Genomic DNA, 25,370 nt, shown 5'->3' with positions numbered 1-25,370 from the left:
TCTCTCACAGACAGATTTGGATTTTCTTAGAAAATTGATTTGATATTGATTTGTGATGAATTTATGTTTCAAAAGTTCTTTAAAAATGTATTTTTGCTAGAATTACGGTATTTTGGAAAAGTTGGAAAAATTATTTGAGAGGTTGGTATTTATATATTTTATATATCTGTATTTGAATATTTGAAATTATTAAGCCGCTCTGAGCCATTGAGATGTCTTTATAGCTGCGGGGAGCAAGACCCTAGATTGACTGTTCGAGTTTAGAGCTAGTCGAGGGTTAAGTCCAAGGCTGCATGATGGGTCCCATACTTTTCTTTATATTTGTTGGTATCGTGATCTTGTAGCGGTTGTACCCACAAATTTGAGTTATTATATTTGTTGTATTTATGTATTTGAATCCTGCGAGTTGGTGTAAAGTTATAAATTGTAATTTGTAACTACGATTTAGTTTCGAGAGGTGTCGGGGTTTCGAGTTAAAAAGGAATTTTTAAGCGATGGGTGCCACATTCTACCTCGGTAGAAGGGGTGGGTGTGACGTCTTTTTGGTATCGGAGCATGTAGGGTTGAGATATCACTGGTTGGTAGAGATCGCGGGTTGTGATCCGAGCCTAAGTTTAGAAGTCGTATCTAGACTTAGAGGGTTAGTAGTGATTAGACGAGAAAGTTAAGGGCCCGGTAGAGTATTTAGAGTCTCAATCGGGTTTAAAACCTAAGTTGCATATTGGGATTGAGGACGGATAGTAGGTTTTTGACATTTGAGGCAGAGTGAGTAGTGTCTTTGTGATCGAGAATCATGTGTTGAGATATTTGTCGGGAATTGGTTTTATTGAAAATGAGTTAACTTAAAGATGCCAAAGAAGGTGTTTGGCATGCTTTTTATTGACTGATACATAGTGATTTGTAGTGTGATTATTTACTATTGAAGCGATTTGTAGCAAGAAAGCGGGGTCTTGGGCCGGTAAGTGAAGTCGAGTGATATCAGTTGATGTATGCTAAGGAAATTTCGAGGGGACGAAATTTTTAAGGAGGAAGGATTGTAATACCACGAACACGTGGATAAGCTGTTGAAAAAAATATATTGAGGGGTATTACTACGAGTTTGCGATAAAATTTTTCTCGAGAGTAATCTTGTTGAGAAACCCCAAGTGAGACGAGAATAAGGACTTAAGTGTAAAAGTTTTTAAAAGATTTTGGGTTAAAGAGTAATAGAAAAAGGATTGATATGAAATGCTTGTGAAAACTAAGGACTGAAAGGTAAGTTGAAGGGATCATTTGGAAATATTGTGTTATAATCCAAGGACCATTGGATAATTTGAAAAGGACCTTTTTGAGAATATTATTTTTATAATCCAGGGACCATTTGTGAGTTTTTCAGGGACTGGTTTGTAAGAAGTTAAGTTTTTGAGGGACTAAAAGTGAATTTCGGCTGAAGAGTTAATTGAGAAAAAAATCTAGACTTTTGATGATTGTTAAACTGCTTACTCCACCATTTTCTTCTGATGTACCGAGAGTTAAAAAGAAAAAAGAGTGAGAGATTTGGAGAGAAATTGGAAGAGATAAAAGGCTTGGTATTTGGAGAAGAATGGATGAAGTATTATTTGGTAAGTATTTTTGATGATTTATTTGTTGGTATACTTGAATGTATGTGTGTGTATTTTTGGATTGAGAAATGTAATTTTTCTTGAGAAAAGAAGAAGGATTTATGATGAAAAAAATGATGAGTTATTGTTAATAAGAGTTGTTGCTTCGATTTTTGGTTGGAAAAAAACACTTGTATTTGAGTTGGAATTTTGCTTGAAATGGAGGTGAGTTTCTTGCAGATTCTTTGTAGTATTCTTGTAGCACGAGATTAGGGTTTGGTTTGATTAATTAAGTTGATAATTATGATGATTAGGAGGTTAATGATAATGGTTAGATTGAAATGGGTTGAGTTAGTCCAATTGATTTGATTAGATCAAACCAAGTTGGATTAATTGATTGAGTTGAATTGATTTGGTTGAGTTGAGTTGATTTGGTTGAGTTGGGGCTTGATCAAATCAAGTTGAGATCAGGTTGGGTTTGGTTCGAGTTGATTTTTGGGTTAAGGGTTTTTGGAGTGAGACCAAGTTGGTTCGATGGATTTTTGAATAAGAATTGAGTTGGTTCAAAGTTGGTTCGGTGAAATTAAGTTTGGTTCGGTGCAATTAAGGTTGGTTCGGATTGATTCGACGGGTGTTTAGCTTTGGTGAGTTTGTTTAAATACAAGCTGAAAGGCAATTGGACTATGCTAGGTCGGGTTTTAACAGATTGGAGTGAGTGGGCCCGATAGAGTCTATTATTGTTTCTTGTATTTTTCTTTTTTTGAGTTTAAATATAGTTTATTTATTTTTATTATATTATTACATTAGGTGTTGTTCGGGTCTTGAGAGGGAGTTCGGATCTAGGAAGGAACCCGAGGGACACGAGGTGAGTTAGTAGTGGCTATTATTTTTTTAATATTAATTATTATTATTATTTTGAAATAATTGTTTAATAACTAGTATTTTTGGAAATAATTATTTAAGTATTTCATTTTATCATGTTTAATTTGCAGTATAAAGGTTAAAAATATATGTATATTTACTTGCAGTTGATGTTCACGACAATCGTATTGATACATCGAGTTTCAGTATAATTATACGTGTTGTGAATAGTGAAAAATACATGTATATGTGATTTAATTATTCAATTCATGTATTTATTTTTGATGGTTATATATGCTTTGATTTGGAATGATTTGTGAAATCATGTGAGCGTTTTAAAATGTTTTCACCAAAGCAATATTTGTGGAATTGGTTTTCATTCTCGGAATAGGAATGGTATCATGGATCTGGATTTTTCTTGGTTTTATGCATTGTTATACTTTTGACATTGGCTTTTGTGGAAATGATGTTTATTTTTACGTGATGTGAATGCTTGTCTGGATAAGGATCCTATGATGTGATTTATCTGATTGTTTTATTCTTTGTATTTTACATGTTGGTTTTGGATGGTGGCGGGCTAAGGCCCAGACTCACTGCGATAGTGGGTCCCCACGGGCCGACCTTTAGAGGTGGCGTGGTGGACACGAGTGTTGATTTGTCGGATCGGGTGGGGGCGTAGAGCCACGATTGGATTATACGTCGGGATCCTAGAGTCGCACATGGGACCCGATGGGCCGAGCGTCGAGGTGCGAAGACCTTGGCGGCTCCCAACCTAGTCGCGGCGGGCTAAGTGGGGAGAGTTTTTCAGTGTGGAATTGAGAATGGATTTTTTTATATTACTTGTTATTTTTGGGTTGTGATGAGGTGAGCCCAGTTTGTCGCTCTTAGGGAGGCGGTCTCTCACGACAATTTGGATTTTCTTAGAAAATTGATTTGATATTGATTTGTGATGAATTTATGTTTTGTGATGAGTGAGCCCATTTGTCAGCTCTTAGGGAGGCGATCTCTCACAACAATTTGGATTTTTCTTAGAAAATTGATTTGATATTGATTTGTGATGAATTTATGTTTTTGTGATGAGGTGAAGCCCATTGTATGCCGCTCTTAGGAGGCGATCTCTCACAACAATTTGGATTTTCTTAGAAAATTGATTTGATATTGATTTGTGATGAATTTATGTTTCAAAAAGTTCTTTAAAAAAATGTATTTTTGCTAGAATTACGGTATTTTTGGAAAAGTTGGAAAAATTATTTGAGAGGTTGGTATTTATATATTTTATATATCATTTGTATTTGAATATTTGAAATTATTAAGCCGCTACTGACCAGTTTGAGATGTCTTTATGCTTCTGAGGAGCAAGACCCTAGATTGACTGTTCAAGTTTAGAGCTAGTCGGGGTTAAGTCCAAAGGCTACGATGGGTCCCATACTTTTTCTTTATATTTGTTGGTATCGTGATCTTGTAGCGGTTGTACCCACAAATTTGAGTTATTATATTTGTTGTATTTATGTATTTGAATCCTGCGAGTTGGTGTAAAGTTATAAATTGTAATTTGTAACTACGATTTGGTTTTCGAGAGGTGTCGGGGTTTCGAGTTAAAAAGGAATTTTTAACTGATGGGTGCCACATTTACCTCGGTAGAAGGGGTGGGTGTGACATATGGTATCCCGTGCATAAGAATTAATGACGGCATTAAAATTTATGCACGGTAACATAATTTTCCGAACACCCGTTAGTTCTCATCGATCGATATCGAGCCCTTTGTCGTTTAACTTTTTCTCGGATATGAAGAGTCGGACTGCTTGTGGAATTCACACCATAAATAATCGAGAAAGAACCCTCCCCATGGACGACCACTCCTCGATCGTCCTCAGTCATCCTCCTCCTCCTCCTCGTCCTCCTCTTCCCATGGACTGACCACTCTGTCTCAGAAAGGATGTTTTCAGTGAACCTTCTTCCTTATCTTGAGAATCGTTTAGCCCATGATCACATGACAAGTTAAACTATCTTTTTCTGCCCCGAGTCGAAATGCTCTCATAATTGCACGAATCACGAGAGGATTCTTGGTGTGGATGGCAGGCGAGCAATTAAGAGAGCATTTCGACTTGGGTAAGAAAAGAAATTTTTTTCACGTATTTCGTGATTGCGGAGGATTCTCTAGAGGAGGAGATCGGGAAACATCCTTTAAAGGCGAGGGTTGATATTTATCACTAGAGACTTTTACGTTACCATTTAAGAACATTACGTCGGGTGTACAACTATTACCTTACGTGTTTAACTACTCAGGGATCTTCGTTGAAGTCCGACCATGACACGATTGATTAATAGTCGTTTTCATGAATGTGTGTTGTTTAACCTTTTTTTAATGTTATGCGTTGTGCGAGGTTCAAGTTGATGCGCATGTTATCCGACAGCTGTGAGCGTTCGAATGTCTGAGACACTTGTTTCGTTATCACGGGTCAGTCGTGAGTGTCAAAGTCAGAGCGGGGCGTTGTAAATGTTGTAAATCTTTTATAAATAAAAGCGAAACAAGCTTATTTGTTGTGAACTTACGAAATTTAAACATAGACCTAGTAAAAACAAACAATGTGGGAAACAAAAGAGCGTCATTTGTAAACAATAGAAAATACGTAAATATGTTTAAAAGCAGTGACAACGAGTGTTTAAGAAAAAGTTACTCTTTAAAGCAATGACAACGGTGTAAACAATAGAAAAATGTTAAACAATACTCTAGTTACTCTTTAAACAATGACAGCGGTGTTTAAGAAAAATACGTAAAGATGTTTAAGCGGTGACCCGGGGAGGTACCCATCTTAATGCGATGTTAGTGAAAAGCATTCGATTTAAACAATAACATATTATTTACATGATATAGACTTTACTTAAGCAGGTTAACCATTATTTTTAAACACTATATGTATCTGTTTAAACATAAAAAAAGCAGCGTTTACCACGAGACTCATGTTGAGTTGAGAACATTCATTCGAGCGATGAGAATATGTCTTCCTCGCGACGGTGACATATATTTTCCCTTTTTGCCCTTGGGATGGAGGGAAAAAAATACCGCCCAATCACATCACGTCTAGTCTAACCTCTATGCATACAAGCTGTGCACTTTTTGTTTGCCTTTTCAGTTTGTTGTTTGTTCTTTACATCTTCTACTTCTTCTTCTTACGTCTTCTTTTTGTTCTTCACTTCATTTGGTTTTATCGATTTGGTTTTCGACCCGATATATTATGGAAGTTTTTTTGTGGTATTGCTAGATTGACGAGGAGGGAAGGGTGCTAATGTTCACTTTGCTTTCGGACTTCTTGGGAGTTGGTGTTAGGCTGAGATATGTGAGCGATGGGGTCTCGAAGTTTCTCTTGTCGAGGGTTAAGTTCATCACACGAGATGGATATAAAAGCGGTTTGCCCAATAGAAAAGCGATGTTGACTTCCAGTGGATGTGTCACGTCCACTCCATCTTCAAATGTCTTTGTAGTTGATCTTGTCGTCGAGGGAGCGGAAAATGTGCCATTGCGAATCCTAATGAAAAGCGAGGGTTTTTACTCGTTGTAAGTTCCTTTTCTTTTAATTATTCCGGGTTATGCAGGGGTCATTATTGTGTAAATATGTCAAAAGTCGTTGTTTAACATATTGTCTGAGTCGTTTACGTTATTAGTTAAATGCTTAAGTATTTAATTTAACGTTTAAATATTGTCATTATCACTTAAACATTATATTCTCAAAGCTAACATATTGATCTTTTTATTTGGTGAAGTGTTGGCGGGGAATTCGGATTCTGCAGTGCTCCCATTCGTCCCCATGGTGACCACGGCGGTGTGGGATGTCTTCCTTCCTCGTCGGATCATTACGAAGTCTTTGTCGTTGGATATTGGACAACGTTTTGTCGAGTGTCGAACATTTCGAGGGATGTACTTCAAAATCATGCAATCAAAAGGAATTTTTGACTTCAATTTCATAAAGAGCGAAAAAAACATCGGGTGGTTGTGGAATCTGCTGCCGATGGTTGTCGTTAGCGCCTATCATGCATCAAAAGAGTATAACAAAAAAATACTTTTCGAATTAAGACAATCAACCCGTCACACACTTGCGGTGGTGGCGTAGGTTCGTCGCATCCAGCGTCGAAAAATGGGTTAGCGCCGCGAGTGATTCGGAAGCTCAAGGACCGTCTCTTGTCCGAGGCCATCGACATTCGAGGAAGGACATGTTGCGGGAACATGGTGTCCACATACCATACAAAGCGAGCTTGGTTGGGAAATAAGCATGCCACGGTGGTCCTCGGCCGGTGACATCTCCGACTCTATTTGTTTGCTTTGGTATGTGGATAAGGTGGGTGAGACAAATCCGGCGGCGTTGCGATCGTGGAAAGAGGCGGTGATCGTTTTAAGCGTGCATTCTTTTTCTTTCGATGCGTGTATTGTGGGATTCGAGAGGGCTTGCGAGGCGGCTACTCATTTTCTCGATGGTACCCAGCCTCCTTGGAAAAATATCGGGAGTACACTCTTTGGGTGAAAGATGGAAACAATGGTTTTTCCACGTCGCCTTGGGTATAGTCGACAAGCGAGACCGATGCCAATTGGACTTGGTTCGTATCTAAGTTAGGCGATGCCTTATACGAGGATGGAGATTATCATGAGATAATTACCTTCGTGTCGAGACGAGTCGAGGGCCTTGTGGCGCAATTGCGAAGTCTTCCCTTTTTACGCCACATGCATCATCGTCTTCGACATTTGGAGGCCAATTTTATGAAAGCGATGTCGGACTTGGGAAGGCATTGAGGGAGAGTCTTTGGTCTATATGCTTCCGCATTGCGTGGGCATCCACGGCTAAAGATTTCGATGATCTGAGTGAGATGAGCTGCAGGCCACATCACTGAAGCTCATCATTTGGTTGATTAATAAATCGGATATGGCACATTGGTCGAATTATCTCATTCGGAGGTGATCGTTGGGGTGAGATGTATTCAAGCGTCGCGGAGTCGTTCGATGCTTGGATCAAGGAAGCTCGTCGTTTTACGGTGGCGAAAATGGTCGACTTCATAAGATGCTGCGAATGTTGGTTTACATTTAACATTTAGTGTTACCCTTTAAACATTCCCAATCTTTGTTTAATTACACTTGTCGACTTTAAATATTAATCCTTTTCGTTTAAATATTTACAATAATGTTTAAACATGTTTCTGAATATTTAACCATCATTTGTCTTTGTTTAACCTTATTTGGCGAGTTCGAGTTGATCGCATGTTATATAGCCGGGCGTGAGCAAGCGAGACAAATGGGAGACCTACTTATGCCCGGACATACATTCCAAGGTTGAGATCATTGTTGAGGGACGGCCGAAAATCTTCGTGTTGGTCGTTGTGTGCGATGATCGTTACAGTGATCGACTAGTCGCGACAACTACGTGGATCTAGCCATCGAGAACTTGTTCGTATCGAAGGTGGCAAGTTTATGGTATCCCTTGCAAACACGCTTGCGTGACAATAATGCGAGCAGACACCAGCGTACATCGATTTATTAGCGGGTACTTCACCGTCGAAACAATTACAAGCTGGGCGTACAAGGAAGCTATATTCCCCATACCCGAGCGATGGCGAGAATTGGGGCGGAAATCGTGAGCTTCGTTTGCGACCGCTGTGAAGAGAAGGCGGCTGGGCGGCCCTAGGCGAAAGAGGATCGAGTGCATGGCGTTTGATGTCCAGCGAGTTACATTGCGACTGCGCCATGGATCGGTCTCGATCGACGATCTTGCTGATAGGCCGTCGCCCGACTAGGCATTGTTAATAAGCGGGACGATGAGCGGAAACATTGTGTATTGATGGGAAACTTTCCATATTTAAGCAGAGACATTGTTATTTTAAGCGGATACACGTATTTTTGAAATATTTAAAAGCTGATGTTTAAAGCGATATATAGTATATTTAAACAATGAAAGTGAAATGTACACAATTAGAGCGTAAATTAAACAATGAAATGAGCCCGAGATGGAATTTAACACGCTTTACAATTCAAAAACAAACAAAATTTACATTAAGATATACAAGTCATGTTCTTGAACACGAAAAACAATGAATTGAATTTGTCGAGTTTACATTCGAAAACAAAATTGACATTCGAGATATACGAGGACATGTTCTTGAAAAACAAAAATTTAACCGCTTGTGACGACCCCCTTTATCGTGGATGCGGTTTGCCCTCCCTCCTTAAGTATCGCGGGTAACATACCTTAATCGAGGGTAAGGAGCGATGCATGCGGTAGCCATAACTTCTCACCCCAAAGTAATTGCTCGATAAACCGCGTAGCGTGAGGCGGCATGATCGGCCTTCCTTGTTTTTTTGGCGTGGGGTTTCTATGTCGATGCTGCAGTGGGTACTTTGCCGTCGCCGACTCGCGAACTCCATATCGACACAAATGTCGAATAGATTCATTGTCGAGATATGCAAGTCGAGATTAGAATACCGATTTAAATACTACACAGATATTAATCGGACATAATTAAAGAACTTACCATGTCCAACGCGTCCTTATCGTACCTCGGACATGAAGAATAATGCATGTATTATTGTTTATCATTGTCCAGGACAACGACATGGAAGTGGTCATTCATGATTATCGGGAGGATGACAATTTGAACTTCATGCAGTTTAATGTGCATCGTCCTGCTTTGACATAAGCAGTATGAAGCGATCTAGTGATGGGCGGCGCTTCCTGTAGGATATGGCTCTTTGCTCGGCGACTTTTTGTATTATGCATCTGAGCGTCCATCACATCATCGGTGACCATCTCCTTCCCCTCAGCGGCGTGTATAATTTGTCGGCGCGTGGTCGTGTGGCGTCATTCTTCCACCGGCGGTCTTGAGGGTTAAGCGATACTGAGATATAATAAGACCATATTATAAATATTTAAATGATATTATCAATTGTTACATGATATTATATATAATTAAAGCGTTAAGTAGACAAATTAAATGATAACATAAAAGGTATTAAACACTATTAGGTAATAGTTAAACACTATAATAAAACCTTTAAACAATATCATAAAAAAACTTTACACTTACCGATCCATAGAGCGGTTGAGGAAGATCCTCATCGACTCCGCTTTCGTATTTGTTAAAACGACTCGAGGCCAACCCATTTCTTCTTCTTGAATAAAAAGCTTTCAGAGCCTTACGGTCAATTTTTGATTGGCCTTGATCATCTCTCTCGTTGCTCGGTCGGGGGTCTTGACATCTTCCTTCGATGCGGGGGCGATGGCGGCGACATCAGCTGCGAACACATCCTTACATGGTTGTTCTTGTTGTGGGATTGTGTACAGCCGATCTTGAGGACGGCGGCGCGGCATCAACATGAACACATCCTTACATGGTTCTTGTTGTGGTGGGATTGTGTCTGCTTGGGCTGATCTTGTCGGCCCGAGCCCGCGACCCGCAGCAGCGGATTCGGCGATCTTCTCAGCCGTGGCCGTGACAATGACATCATTGGGAGACACACCCTTAACTTGTTCTTAATCTTGAGGGATTGTGTCCATCTTTGATGCCGCAATCTCGGCGGCCGGTTCCACAGGGTCGAGATTTCATCGAGAAAGAGTCGGCGACCTTCTCAGCGGTGAGCAGCGACCGCATCATCTATGATGTCCTTCTCAACAACGACATCGGCCGCCCGATGGTGTTGCTATTGTTTCATCGTCGGTCGGCGGTGGAGACGGAGCGATATTGTTCTCCTCTTTTTTCGCAAGTCTCTTGAATGTGGCCGCCTTGGAATGACCTTCCCGATGATGTCGTCAGTCGTCAAATTCGGCGCCTCGTTCATCTCGGGTGCTTCAGTTCTTTCGAGGGATGGCGCAGCCGGTTGTGAACGTCCTTCCAGCGCCTCAACACGCGCGACATCTTCGCCTAATGTCACCGGTGGGGCTGCCACGGTCGGAGGGGCTGCCATGGTCGGAGGCTGCCACTGATCGGGGGACTGTCGTTGTCGTGGTAGGGGGGTTGTTGCAATCTGCCGTGGTGGGGAGGGCTTCTCCGGGCGTCGAGGAATGCGTCGCGGCGTGGTGGGGTGGAAGTAGGAGAGCGGCGTCCGGTAGCGCCGCGATGAGGGCTGCCCTCTCATCACGCCTTGAGCAAGTGGTTCGGGAGCAGATGGCATCCATCCAGTCGGTTGGCCCCAACAAATATTTCTTCTTGACGTTCGCAGGAACCATTTCGAGGGAAACTAACATATGTAAACCAAACAATTTCGGTGAAATCATTTATTTTTAAACTATAAAAAAACTATATTTAAGCAGTGTTTATATATTTAAGCGTTATAGAATATAATTAAGCGGAGAACAAAAATATTTAAACCGGTATGAATAAGTTTTTAAGCGGTAAATACTAAAGTTAAATGCTAAATAAAAATGTTTAAACATTAAAGACTTATGTTAAACATTGTCCATGATTTATTATCTCTTTTTCCATCGGCGATGACAAGCTCGTTTCTACCGTCAGCTTGCTTAGGTAAGTACTTTCACAGTAACCACGGCATCCTTGGGATCTTGCAGAAGCGGACTTTCTTCCCGTTCGGTCATTTCGTAAAACCGGGCGTTAAGCGGCCAGAGCAACCCTTAATGTACCCTGTGTTGGTCTTCTTCCCGGCGCATCTATCTTGTACTCGGGTGGCTGCTTGTGGAATATCCTCCATGAGCCACTTGTGCGTCGCCTGCGCCCATGCGTATCGCCCCATGGCTGGTAGATCATCGGCGTAATCAGCGATCGATTCGGGAACCGAGCATGATGTATTTGGGAAGAGGGCTGTCCCCGTGAGTACACCATCGGGGAGTTTGACAAAATTATCTTCTTCTCCCCTACAGTCGAACAAGTTGCACGAGTGCTCTTGATGGAGTCTCTGTGTCTCTCGTGGGTCTTTGATAGAATACAGCCCTTGACAGCCGACTCGGTTTTTCTTCTTACGAAAGACCAGCTGCGTCGCCATCGTAGACCGAGACCAAGAGCGAGGGCCACATCTTGAGTCTGAAACTTCGGCGAGGCTTTCCCGATCCACGAATTTATTGAGTGCGACCATCGTACCTTTGCAAAAGAGAATCAAGAAGGGCCCTCTCTTGGTATATAGCTTCGGCTCGATGAGCAGCGCAAGCGGTGTCCTTGAATAATCTCCCGGTGTCGAGGGGTCGTGTTATCTTTCAATTCGACTAAGGTCTCCTGGCCAGGTGTCAAATAGCATCGCCCATTAACTAGGGTTGACCGCTATAATCACAAGACTGCGACAATAACAACACATTCAACATGCGATGATTGACAAAAAGTTTAAGCGGAAATTTAAGGTTTTTAAGCGGTAAACTCTCGGTTATTAAGCGAGTGATATAAAATGTTAAGCGAGACCCATTTTTTTAAATAGAGGCGAGAATACTTAGCAGAGACAACAAATTTTTAAAAGCAGTAACATCTCATTTCTTAAGCGTCGACCTCGCTTTTGTAAAAGCGCAACCATATCAAGCGAAAGGGGAAATGTACATTATAAATATTACACAAATCATAACAATCGAAAAAAACTATTTCGATAGTGTATACATCTGAAAAATGCAAAACAAAACAAAACCCGACCGAGAAATCTCCTAAAGACTAACAAAACCCGGTAGAAATCCCCTGCGAGACTTGATATCTTCCAACAAAAAGCAGGGAGCACAAAACAAAACCGAAAAAAATCTTTCTTTATAGTGAGCAGTTAACATAAAACCATACTCAATACCTTAGATTGCAAAGCGATGAAATGCCAACTAGTTGCTTGGGGGGACTTCTCCTTGAGATCTGGGGTGGAAAGGGAAAAAGGCGATGAAATGCCAATTCGAGGAGGCTTCGCAGTAGAGACAACCGGAGACAACTTGGAAATGGAAAAAGGCGAAGGCGTCGAGTTGAGAAAAAAAGCAAGTAAAAGGCTCAATAAATTCGTCTCTAGGGATTACCCTCTGAAAAAAACCGCCCACTTCCTCTCAAATCGCCCGAGATGGTCTGCGACCATGACTCCCCATGCAAGGGCATTTTCGTCCAAAAAATTTGAAACTCACTCCGTTCACATCCGTTACAAGGTTTGGGGGTTTGAAAAACATAGAGTTTAAAAGAAGGGGAATTTTGGGGATTGCAAAACTAACGGGGTGTTTTTGACAATTTTACAAACTTAAAGGGTTTTTTTGGCATGAATGCATTTTTATGAAAAACATCCGTTACATGAATGCATTTTTATGAAAATTCGTTTAATTATGTGTATTCTTCTGAATATCACCAAATATTATATGTATTTTTAAAATTCGATTTACTTGAATATGTGCCCCTCAAATAAACATACACTATTAAAATATATTATGAATTATATAAATATTATTTTTTACAATAATAAAAATAAAATTTTATTTATAAATTTTTAAACTATTTATAGCACTGTTAATTTCTATTTAGTTAAAAATAAATTTTTTTGATCAGAAATGTGGATAAGCCACTAAAACTCAATTTTTGAATTGGGAGAAATTTTAACCCTCTGCAATTTGATTGGAATAGTAATGATGTACCATTCTGCTAATGTAAAGACAGTCAAATTTTTTGAGAGTATATATGCCAAATTATTGGGTTATTAAATTGCTATTTAAAATTTTTTATAATTAGATGTAATAAATAAAATGAATTTGTTTTTATAGGAACATAAACCCAAAAAATATTAATTTAATGACTATTTTAAATTTTTATAAGTATACATGCAGAAGTATTATAGTCATTTAATATATAATAATATATTTTAATCATATATGTGGTACATATGTAAAGAAATAAATTTTAAAAAATATATAATAGTATTTGGTTTTTATTGAGAAGTAATTCAAACAAAAACCAAAAAAAAATTGTTTTTATAAGATGTTTAGAGCTTATTACATGATTTGATTATATTTATCTATATATATAACTCACTATTTAAGAAAAATTCGTTTTGACTTATGCATTGGTACTGGTAATAATGAATGATGGCATGCCGCTTTTGAGACATGAGGAGAGTGATATGAATGGTGGATGTTGGAATTTTTTTTTTTTTTTTTAAATTTCTTGGAGTTGCTCAGGGTAGAGGGGGCACGGGCCTTTTTGGTCCGGCCTGGAATTGACCAGTTTAAACCTGCCGGATCAATTGGCCGAGTCAGTGACCCGTAGCTAGATGCATGTCTTGTAGCGGGTCGAGTAGCAGGTCATGGGTTCTCTAACCCATTACAGGTGGGTTGGGCCCAGTCAACAGGGACGATTTTTTTCTATTAATTTAAGTATTTTAGAATGAAAAAAATTAGTTTGGCGAGCCACTTATAGAAAAAAATTACTTTTTAAGTTATTTTTCTATATAAAAAAATATTTTTTTATTAATTTTTAATATGGGGGCGGGGCGGGTATACTGCGGGTGCAGATTACCGTCCGAGTGCGATAATGGGTTGGGGTTTTTAAAATCCATCGAGGTTACGGTTCGGGTTCGGGTTACGGTATCTTAGCGGGGGTAGCGAGTGCAGGTCTGAAAGTATGGTAAAAACCCGCCCTTTTGAGCCCAACTCATTGCCATCCCTACCATCCCACTTAAGGCATGTAGAAATCTAGTTGTAGGGATGTGAAATATATATGTATATATAAATATATAATAAGCAATGGATGATTGGGTGTCCATCCAAATACAAGTTCCCATGAGGATTAGAATTGTGTTTAAATTAGACAATAAATAATAGAGTTAAGAAGTTAGTTATATTTTCACTAATAACATGATGAGTTAGACCAAATTTTAATAAAAATGAGACCATAGAAAAAAATCATGATAATTTTTTTAAATAATTAATTTTTATTAAATAATAAATTATAATAAAAAAATATATATATAAATATTATTAATAATTACAATAAATAAAATATTCATCATCAAAACATTTAAAGATTTGAAATCTATCTCTAATACATTGTTTAATTTCATACATAAAAAAAAACCTTAATGCTTTTGGATTATGTTGATAACATAAAAATAAATAAAATTATTATTATTTTTTTAAAGATGTATAAATTTTGCTTGTCAACTTTGATTTAAAGTGGAAGAATTATATGAATTTTGATTTCTTTTATTTTAAACAATATCCAAATAATTTAATTTAATTAGGTATATTAGGAAATAAATTAAATGCAGGTTTTTAATTTATATTTAGTTAGTATAAATTATTTTAATTTGTCTCAATATTTATTAAGATATTTTTAAAATTTATTTAACAAAAAGCATTTAATTATTACATATTTTTTAATTTTTTAAAAATAAAAAAAATATTCCACAATAAACATGTGACCACTGAGTCACTGACCATCAAACCCTCCATTGCCATTAATATGCATTTTAAAAAAGCTATTAATAACTAACACCAACCCTTTGGAACAACTATAAATATAATAACTATTTATTTAAAAAATATTAAAAATACCCAACTTGCTCGATAATCTTAAATGAAATAATCGCTCACGACAACTTTATATTTTTTATTATTAATTCAAATCATTTTTAATTTTAAGTTTATTTCATTCTTCATCTATTAAGAGGCTCTACTGCACCAATGACTTTCCATACAAGCTCTCATTTTTTTTTTAAATTTTATCAAATGTTTCAAAGTATCGAGGTTGTTCTTCGATTATTCATAATCTTTCTTCTTCTGATTATTCATAATCTTTTTTTTCTACGGGGAAACTTCTCCAATTAAAAATTATTAAGGTTAGATTTTTATTTATATTTTTTTTAATGAATTGCATGCTAATAAGTATTTTTGTTTAGTAAATTTATCTAATTACTTCAATTTTACTTGCAATGATTAATTATTTTAATTTTTAATTATTCTAGAATAATTTAATGAGATTGCTTTTCTATTTTGCTCGTTATTTGATTTAGTGTTAATTTACTTAGTTTACTAGCATAATTTTTATGTTTAGTAAATGATGTTTAATGTTTAAATTATTTTTTTGTTTGATACTTAATTTTTGCTTGTGTTTAATTAGCATCATTTTGAACCTTTTTAAAAGTTTATATCTTTTAATATTGTTTACTTATTTAGAATTGTTTTAATTATTTCGTTTTGTTATTTAATTGTTCTTATAATGATTCGCAATGTGTCTTATATTATTATGTTTGTTATTTTGGCAATTTATATAATTTTGTAATAATTTTATCAACTTTAGAAAAAAAAATGGCATCACGTGGTAGAAGCTCGAAGGGAAAGAGTATCATTGGTTCAGCCTTGTTACCTACCCAAGAGAGCAATGAATGGCAAGAATATGAAAGTCCGGCCGAGGAGCTAACACCGTCTACTTTGCCTTCAGAGGCCAGAGAAACAAATCCCACAAAAGAATCTACCCCTAAATCCGACATTTTTAAAGTGCATTTTACAAAAATGTATAATAATGATGATACTGTAACCCATGCTAAATGTAATTATTGTAATTCTGAATTTAAGCATAGCAAGGGAAGAGGGTATGGCACATTTACTAGGCATATGAAAAAACATCCCGACAAATTAGGACATCCTCGGACACAATCTCAAATCAATTTGCCGTAGATGAAGGTACGGGTTCTCACTCTTCTTTATTTACATTTTCTCAACCAAGATATGGGGATAAAATCACGGAGACACTACGAGGAGCACTTACCATTCAACTTTCGTTTGAGCGATGCCAAGTGCAAGAATGCATCAATGAGACATTACAACAGGCATGCAAAAAAAGTTTCAACGAGGGACTATTCAAAAACAATTTTCAAACATTACAAACACGGTGAAAGAACAATTACGTGAGTATTTTTCACACTACTACTTCATCTATTTCTTTATGTTACGATATATGGATGATGTATTCCATGAAAAATTCTTTTTATGGGTATTACGAGCATATTGGATTGATGATTACGTGAAATATCCAAAAAGCGAGTCATTGCTTTTTAGGATATTCAATGAGGCTCATAAGCGCGATAACATTTACAGAATGATCCGTGGAATCATCGAAGAATATGGCTTAACTTTAAGATTTTTTTCAATTTTGTTTTATAATGCTTACGCTATCTTGCCTCAATTAGACCTTTAGAAGAATATTTGAGACCTTCATGTGGGGTAAATATTTTCATATTAGATGTGCTTGTCATGTATTGAACTTATGTGTGCAAACCCGGACTAAAGTCCCTAAAAACAATTTGTAGGGACCAATTAGGGATGTGGTATCATATATAGGAAGGAACATGACTCTCATAAAACAATGGTCTCGTTATTGTAGAGCAAATAACATGAGAGTAAAAAAAGTTTTTCGAAAGATGTTAAGACTAGATGGAACTCTACTTATTGACTTCTTAATGCGACATTTCCTTATAAAAACATTGTTGATTTGCTTTTTGTTAATGAAGCTTTTGCACGGTTTTTTAGTTTATTTGAATATCAATGGAATATTGCTACTAGAGTTATGGATTTGTTTTTGTGTTTAATACATGTACAAATTTATTTTTCGCAAAGTTTTTTTCCCCATTGCACATTTATTCTTATATGGCGGTGTTGACATTGCTGAACAATTGTGGAAGTTTAGATTAGATGCTCAATTAATTATGGGTCTTATGGACATGAAGGCTAAGTGGTTGAGCTATTATAGAGATATACCTCATATTGCTTTAGTTGCATTTGTTTTAGATCATAGACAGAAATTATAAGATTTATCTGCATATTTAGAAGCTTATTATAAGTTCTTAGGGTTCAATGAAGGTCAGGATTCTCAATCATGGGCCATGAGTGAGTTAGAGACACAATGGCATGCATCAGAGTTGGACATCTTTATAGATGTTAGTGGAATTGTGGCAATGTTAAGTCACAACTTTTTGAATTATATGAGAGCTATTGCTCTCGTTGTAGCCATGTAATTCCACGAGGTTACAAGCGAGGGTGATAGGGACAACCCTAGCGGTAGCGAGGAGAATCATTTCGGCAAAAAGCAAGCAAAGAAGAGCGTAGGGGGTTCGCAATACACTAGGGTCGATCTGTACTTGAACACTACCTTTTTGGTTCTCACGAAGATATGAATGTAGATATGACCTTCGACATTCTTTACTGGTGGCAAGGAAATGGAAATCCGTATCCTATTATTTCATTAATTGTAAAGGATATTTTTGCATGCCCTATGTCTACAGTAGTATGCGAGCAAACTTTCAATGCAAGTGGAAACATGTTGGACACAACACGTTCACAATGTCGTCGTCAAACATTGAAATTCAAGTTTGCGAGAGATGATTGGAGCGTGCACAAATTCGACAACAAGAAGCAGAGATGGAAAGTCCAGAAGCGAGTGACTTTTTCTTCACCGATAACATGATGAGCACAACAACGGCCCCCGGCACGAGCAAGAGCTAGAAGTCGACGCTGATGAATAGGTAATTGGGTGATAACTCTAGTCTAAGGTAAGAGAACTACGTTGGCTTTGATTCCTCTTACACCCAAGAGGATACGTAGGCAACTTAATTTGATTAATCACCAAATTAAGTGCAAGCCATAACATTATAGTTTTTATTTAAATTATTTAAATATTACTATCATATTTGTATATGCATTTATTTTATTTTATTCTTCGTGGAGGTTCATTAATTAAAAACATAAAAATTATTGAAGGGGCTAGCTTGTGGTAGTGGACAACACTAGATATAAATGACTTGACAATACATTAGATTCAGATATACATATATGCAAAAATATTATTTTTCTTATTATATGTAATTACATCTTTTTATAAAAAACAAAGCTCAATTTTCAAGAAGGAAGCTTTCACTTTTTTTGGTTTTGCCATCTCCCCTGTCCCACATGTCGCCCATCTAATCCTTTCTCTAATTTGTTTTTAATAAATATATATGTTGTAGCTCGTGTTTCTAAAAAATGAGATTTCTTTCCCCATCTTTCTCAATTCTCATGCTCGTCTTTCTTCTTGGTTTTGGTCATGAATCTGATTTTGCTTTCTCTGGATGGGTATGGGTGTACGTGGGGTGTTAGTGATGAACAAGGATGGAGGAAGTGAAGACATAAGAGCCAAATCTCATGAAACTCCCTTTTCTTTTATTTATTTTTGTTTATTTTTTCTCTTTTTATGATGATTTTCTCTTAAATATCTCTCTTGTTTTCTTTATTTTTAGTTATTTATTTTGTAATAATTTTTATGGTTTTGTGAGGTATATTTAGGACATGAGTTAGTTTGTTCTTTTCTATTTTGTTTTCTTTATATGGGTGGGGTGTGAATAATGAGCATGGATGAGATAAACAACAAAGAGAAGAATAAACCAAAGTAAAAACTCACCAAGCTATTTTTCTTGAAAAAAAGATGAACCTTGAAGTGAAGCTCTTCATCTTCATCAATGTTTTTTTAGCCATCTCTCTTCTCTTTTTTTTTTTTTAGTTATTTTATTTTATTTTATAATTTTTAGGGATTACCATCTCTCTTTCTTTTGGTTTTGTTTGTTAATTTTATAAGTGGTTTAAGTTCTTTTTTAAGTAATTTCCCAATGTTTTTGTTTTTAAGTTTTTCTATAATTTTTTTATATTTATAAGTTATTATTTTTTTAAAATTTTTATGATTTAAATTAGAAAAAAACCGGCGAGGTCGGCCCGTGAACTGGCGGGTTTTGGCCCGGCCCGCCGGTTTTCTTCTTAGCCCGAGTGGGTCCGGGTCACCGGAAAGGTGACCCGTAACCCGCCGGAGCCCTATCAGCTAACTTGGACCGCTGGTTCGGCACTGTTGGCCGGGACGGTTCCGGGTCGTCCTTTGGCCGACCCGAACCCGCCGAGTTAGCCCGCTCTGGCCAGTTACCCGGCCCGTGCCTCCCTCTAGCTCGGGGGATATCAAACAAAAAAATAACAAATAGTAAATATTAATATTAAATTTAATTGTGTCCGGCCCAGCTTCAATCATAAGCCTTGACCGGCCCAATTAATTCTAACCATTGTTTCCATTTATGCATACAATTTCCTTCCAACTTTGGTTTTCAATTTCTCTTTCTCTTTAGTGAAGAAACCTTTTACTTGAGATACAGTTATTGCTAGTAATACTAGAAGGAAGAAAGAGCTCTGTTTAGATTTGTTTCTAACTCTATGTAAATAGATGGTATGTTTTTGGAAGACAAGGGTGGGCTTGTATACATTGTGTTTGGAAGAGTGGCAAGGTTTTGCATAGTTTAAAAAAATGTGGGCTTGTAAAAGCATTGGGTACATATCTTGAAATTGAAATATGGTGGGTTAAAAATGTGGGCAAGTCCTAATTACAAAACTATTTCTTAGTTCTATAGAGGTCTTTGCAAAAATTGTTGAAAAGAGTTAAGCTAAATTTCTGTATTAATATTTGTAATCCTAACTCTACTAGCTTTCTCATTGATCTTTAGTGTTTTTGAAATCCCATTAGTTGTTAAACCCACCTTTTAAAGCATGGATTTTCCTATTGAAGAGTTGAATGTTTCTGACTTCATTCAAGATAACAAATTAGATTTTGGGCTTATGACAAATTGCTGAGCAAACATCTTGATTAGAACACACTTTCTAACATGATTTTTGATGATTCTTCTTTAAATCAATAGGTTTGTTTTTTTCACAATTGTTCTTTTTGCTAAAATTGCTAATGTGGTTTATAATTTCTATAATTAAAAAAACTTTCTAATTCCAATACTTGCGTTGGCTGGCATATTTTGTGGAGACTTCAAATAGCACCAAATGTTAAAACTTTCTTGTGGAGGTTGCTACATGGTTACACTCCAACATTTGAAATTTTCTATAATTTCAATCTTGGTTCCCAGTTGATGTGTCCCTTTTGTGAAATTCACAAAGAAACTACAAATCATATCATTTGGGACTGCAGAGTGAGTCATTAATGTTGAGCTTTAGTGAAAGTTTTTACAGGTGTAAAATTGGAAGACATTGGGGATTTTGCAGAAGATTCTTCGTTATCAAGATTTTGGCACACTACAATAGGCAACAACTCTTTAAAAGCTCTTATGTTTACTAATGCTTGGGCATTGTGGAAAGCTAGATGTGATACAGTGTTTGGCAACAAAGCTACAAATGTTCAACAAATTTTTGAGCAAGAGGTGAAGCTAACCAATGAGTATCCAAGGAGAAAGCAAATACCCTTGGGGAGGCACTTCCTAACCCTTTTCATAGATTCACTATTTCGGTTTTGTGTGATGCATCTTGGATTGACAATCAATCCTTCTTTGGACTAGGTTTCATCCTTGTGCCGGGAACAACCACATTATATTTGCAGGAGCTTACTTAAACATCTATCAATCAAGCTTACAAGCTGAAATGGTAGAAATTGGTGCAGTGTTGGAAGTTTACAAGCAGAAGAATTTAAATCCTGATCAAGTCTTATGTCACTATCCGGCGGTAATTGAGTTAATTAAGAAGAATGACCCTCGGCTATCTTGGTAATTTGGTGAGGAGCTCCAGAAGTCGGCCACTAGTTGATTGTAATCCAACGATGGTTCTTGATTATATCCTCCGAGATCTCAATGGTGTAGCAGATACTTTTGCATCGTTTGGTAGGAGAAACCCGGGTGTTACCTCATATCACAAGAAGATCGATATTCCTTGTTAGCTAATGGAGGCAATGCTTGAAGCAAGGATTTCATTTGATGGAGTTGTGCTTTTGTTTTGTTTTGTTTTTTTAAGTTTTATAGTTTTGTGCTATAGTTATAGCTTCGCTGTAAAAGTAAAGGTTTGCATGGTTCAGGATTGTGCTATGACTTGTAACTACATGTGTGTATCATCTGAAAATAAAAAAGTTATTTTATATTTTTTTTAGAAAAACAGGTTGTTTTATAGTTTTGGCAGTTTTTATCAATGGATATACTTGTTGGATCATAGGCTAGTGAGTTTTTATTTTTATTTTTAATGAATATGGTTTATACAATTTTTTCACAACACACACAGATATATATATATATATATGCATGTATAAAGGGTTGGTGGGTCTTAGAGTAAATTTTTTGGGTGAGTACTCAACTTTGTTTTCTTTTCAGTTTAAGCACTAACTTTCAATTTATATCAAAATGAGTACAAAACTTTGATTTTATTTCTCCGAAATCAGGCTTAGATTAAGACTCAGACTTTGATTTCTCACCGAAAATGCAGTGATGGAGGGCTGCCCAAATCATCAAGCCTGAAGAATTGGTTATTCTCGATGTAGAGTCGGGCATGCTGGAAACCCTACTTGAACCAGCAATTCTCCATCATTTCAGGGATAGCGATTCTCATTTGGTGAAACGGAATAGGAAGTGGGTGAGATTGATGGAAAAACCATCTAGGGCATCGGAACTCGCCTTTATAAATAATTTATACATGGCCATGAGATTTCAGTCATGGAATGGGAGACAACCAGCCATGAGGATAAAGAGGATGCCCCTAGATGTTGGCCTTGGTAGCGTCATAGATGCAAACCTTCATTGTGACATACACTGGCATGCTGCAAAAGGTGTGAATAAGCCTGTCCTGATGGGTCCGATCAGAGACGGGGGAGAGACCGAAGCCGGAGACCTTGAGATTGCCATTCTCATCGAGAAAGAGATTCTCGGCTTGATATTGAGGGTGGAGGACGCCTGCATGCATGGTAGAAGGTGATGAGCGGAGATGAGTCGCTAGAAATACCTATGTGTAGTGTCCTTATAATGCCAACCCTTTTGTGACACGGGAGAAAAAGCTCACGGTGAGGATAAACTCCATGGCCAAGTAGATCATAGCCTTGGTGGCCATGAACTCGTGAGACATGAATGATGTTGAGGAGTGGCGGATCCGACGGAGGATGGAAAGATAGAAAAGAAAGGGGAAAAGAAGTGGGAGGAGAAGGTGATGACACGGCAGCCATGTGGACAAAAATAACTCCAAATTCTTGGTGGCATGATGATGACCGGCTCCTGGTTATCCACGTTTGTATTTTGACGTCCATGTCACCATATTTCAACCGAAAACCTCCAATTACCCCGCCGGAGAAACAAAATCAAAGTTTTGTGCTCATTTTGATATAAATTGAAAGTTAGTGCTCAAACTGAAAACAAGGCAAAGTTGGGTACTCACCAAAAAAATTTACTAGTGAGTCTCGTATGCTCAAATGTTGTTTCTTTTAAAAACACTTTTACCTCAGGGATGTCTAAAACAATTTAAATTTGGAGTGCGGTTAGCCAAATGAGTTTGGAACCTGTTTGGAACTTGAAAAGGTAAATCCAGCATGAGTTTGTGATATTATATATGTATATATATATTATATATAGCATATCATGATGGTTTGGACTATTAGACTAAGCCCATGCTAATTTGGCCTACAAAACCAAGTTACGTTTGTCCATGACCCATGGATTCTGTAAGGCCCATGGGCCTTAAACCCATTATTAGCATGGCCTACAACAATGTTTTTTCATGTATATAATCAACAAACAAGTAATTCTTACCAACAACAAGTGGATACAACAAACCAATAAATACCTACCACATAGCAATACAAAAGATTATATCTGACTAATTAATATGTGCTATATAGCAATACAAATGAATTCACATTATTAATGTATCATCTCAATACTATGTATCTCAACGCTATGTGATACATATTATATAGATTGTTAATTTAAATAAATGTAACTATTAGGCCAAAAGATATAACCTTTCTCTAGCATCTATTGAGTGTAATTAAATTAATTAATATGTTTTGAAAGAGTGTTGTGATTTTTCAATAATACTATTAAACCAAAAGATGTGACACTTAACAAGCATCGTTTGAGTGTTAATGGTTCATTAAGTGAAAAGTTGTTACTCTTCAAAAGAGTCTTTTGAATGTTATAATATTTGTTAATTCAAGCCATTTCATGACAGAGGTCAATTTTGCATTGAAACAACTTTGTCTTCAACTTTTCTTTCTAAAATAGTGAGGTTTTGGAAAATCACGTTTTTCCTAAGTCGTGATCTTCGGTTGTATCTTGAGAGAGACTGCATAAAACCCTCTTAGGAGATCTTTGTGATAGGGCGCGCAAATCTATCTAAGGACAGCGGAAATGTGCTTATGAATTAATCTTGTGTGGCAAATCAATACACCAACCCTTTTAAATCCTAATAATCTTAGAGAGATTTGAGATTTTCTTTGGTGTTTTACTATGGCATCCGAAACAAATGCCGTCTTTATAGTCATGAATCAAGACTTCATGAAAGTTGAGAGGTTTGATGGAACTAATTTCACAAGATGGAAGGATAAGATGTTGTTCTTGCTTTCAGTGTTGAACATTGCCTATGTTATTGATCCTATGACGCTACCCCTTGTTGAACCAAAGGAGGATGTAAGTATAGAAGAAAAAGCAATTTTTGAGATTAAGAAGAAAAGAAGGACAGATGATGAATTTGCATGTCGTGGACACATCCTCAATACACTTTCCGATCAACTTTATGATCTTTATATGTTAATACAATCTCCTGTTAAATTTTGGAAGGCTGTAGAAGAAAAATACAACACCGAGAGACAGGGTACATATAAATTTCTTATGCTAAAGTTTTTTGAATTTAAAATGGTTGATAGTGTTCCTATATTGGATCAAGTACATGAATTGCAAATGCTTGTGAATCGGCTCTGTGATCTCAAAATAGTAATTCCAGAATTACTCCAAGTGAGGGCAATTATATCGAAATTGCCCCTTGGTTGGAATGATTACCGAAAAAAAGTTATTGCATATAGCAGAAGAGTTCACGGTTGAGAAATTGCAAAGACATATTTGCAAAGAAGAGGAGACTCGAAAACGAGATGCAGTCCATGTTTTGAATGGTTCTAAAGTGAACTATATTGAAAATGATAATAAGAATCGAAAGGGCAAATGTAAAACCTATGATGATGATAGCCAAAAGAAAAAGAGTCGCAAGTGAAATAATTGTAATAAAAAAGGGTATTATGCAAAAGAATGCTGGTTCCCTAAGAGGCCTAAACTACCTAAGGATTTGGGTAAAATGGTGACTAATATACAAGAAAGTAATGATCTTGTCGCCATGATCACTGATGGTATGAAGAATCTTCGTATTGGAATGGTTACTGAACTAAACATGGAAACTCTAGTGAAGTCCGAGAATGGTAGTTAGATTCTGGAGCTACTATTCATGTGTGCAATAATCCTAAATTTTTTAAAAGTTATGAAGAAGTTGTAGGTCGGGAAGTGGTCATGGGAAATGGAAATTCAGCCAAGGTAATTGCAGTCGGAACCCTTGATCTTCATTTCACATCCGAAAGAAGCTTTCTCTTGTGAACGCTCTTCATGTTTTGGAAGTCAAAAAGAATCTTGTATTTGTTAGTTTATTGTGTAAAAGAGGATTCAAAAGTTGTAATTCTTAAGGGGAACATGTACGGTGCTAAAGGTTATTGTACCGATGGCATGTTTGTGGGATCGAAAATATGCGTCTGACATCATGAAAAAGACACCAGACAGTATATCGAAGCACAAATATCATATTTATTTTGTGTGGGTTCTTTCATTCCTAATAGAGGCAAGCCTCTATTATTAATTACCCCAGATTAGAAATCTTAGGAACCTCCGATTAAGGGCAAAAGTACAAGTAAAAGAACAAGAGGATTTGTGAATTAAAAATCATGTTATTTATATCATTGCCGCTGCTTGCGCGCTGCCACTGCATTGCTTGCCTGATTGCCATCTTAAAATAATAAATTTAATTTTATTTATTTATTATTATTATTTTATTTTATTTTATTTTATTTTATTTTTATTTTATATATATATATATTTTTTTTTTTGCCGTCTCGAAATACTTTTAGCCAGTGCTTCGAGATAAGTACCATTATCGTTGCTTTGAAATTTGCAGTGCATGTTTTTCTGCTATTTATTTGCTTGCATATTATTTCCAT

General features: G+C 36.8%; 1 protein-coding gene across 1 annotated transcript; it reads left to right on the top strand.

Annotated features, from left to right (window-relative positions):
• Positions 1–23,625: 23,625 nt before the first annotated feature.
• LOC120253439 lies at positions 23,626–24,216 on the top strand. Its single transcript, XM_039261790.1, has one exon. The coding sequence runs from the start codon at positions 23,626–23,628 to the stop codon at positions 24,214–24,216; it is 591 nt and encodes a 196-aa protein (XP_039117724.1).
• The last annotated feature ends 1,154 nt before the right edge of the window (positions 24,217–25,370 follow it).

The sequence above is a fragment of the Dioscorea cayenensis genome, unplaced genomic scaffold (assembly GCF_009730915.1).
Source record: "Dioscorea cayenensis subsp. rotundata cultivar TDr96_F1 unplaced genomic scaffold, TDr96_F1_v2_PseudoChromosome.rev07_lg8_w22 25.fasta BLBR01000078.1, whole genome shotgun sequence".
NCBI classification, from domain to species: Eukaryota; Viridiplantae; Streptophyta; class Magnoliopsida; order Dioscoreales; family Dioscoreaceae; genus Dioscorea; species Dioscorea cayenensis.
Note: the sequence above shows the minus strand (reverse complement) of the source record. Positions and strands in the feature narration are given on the sequence as shown.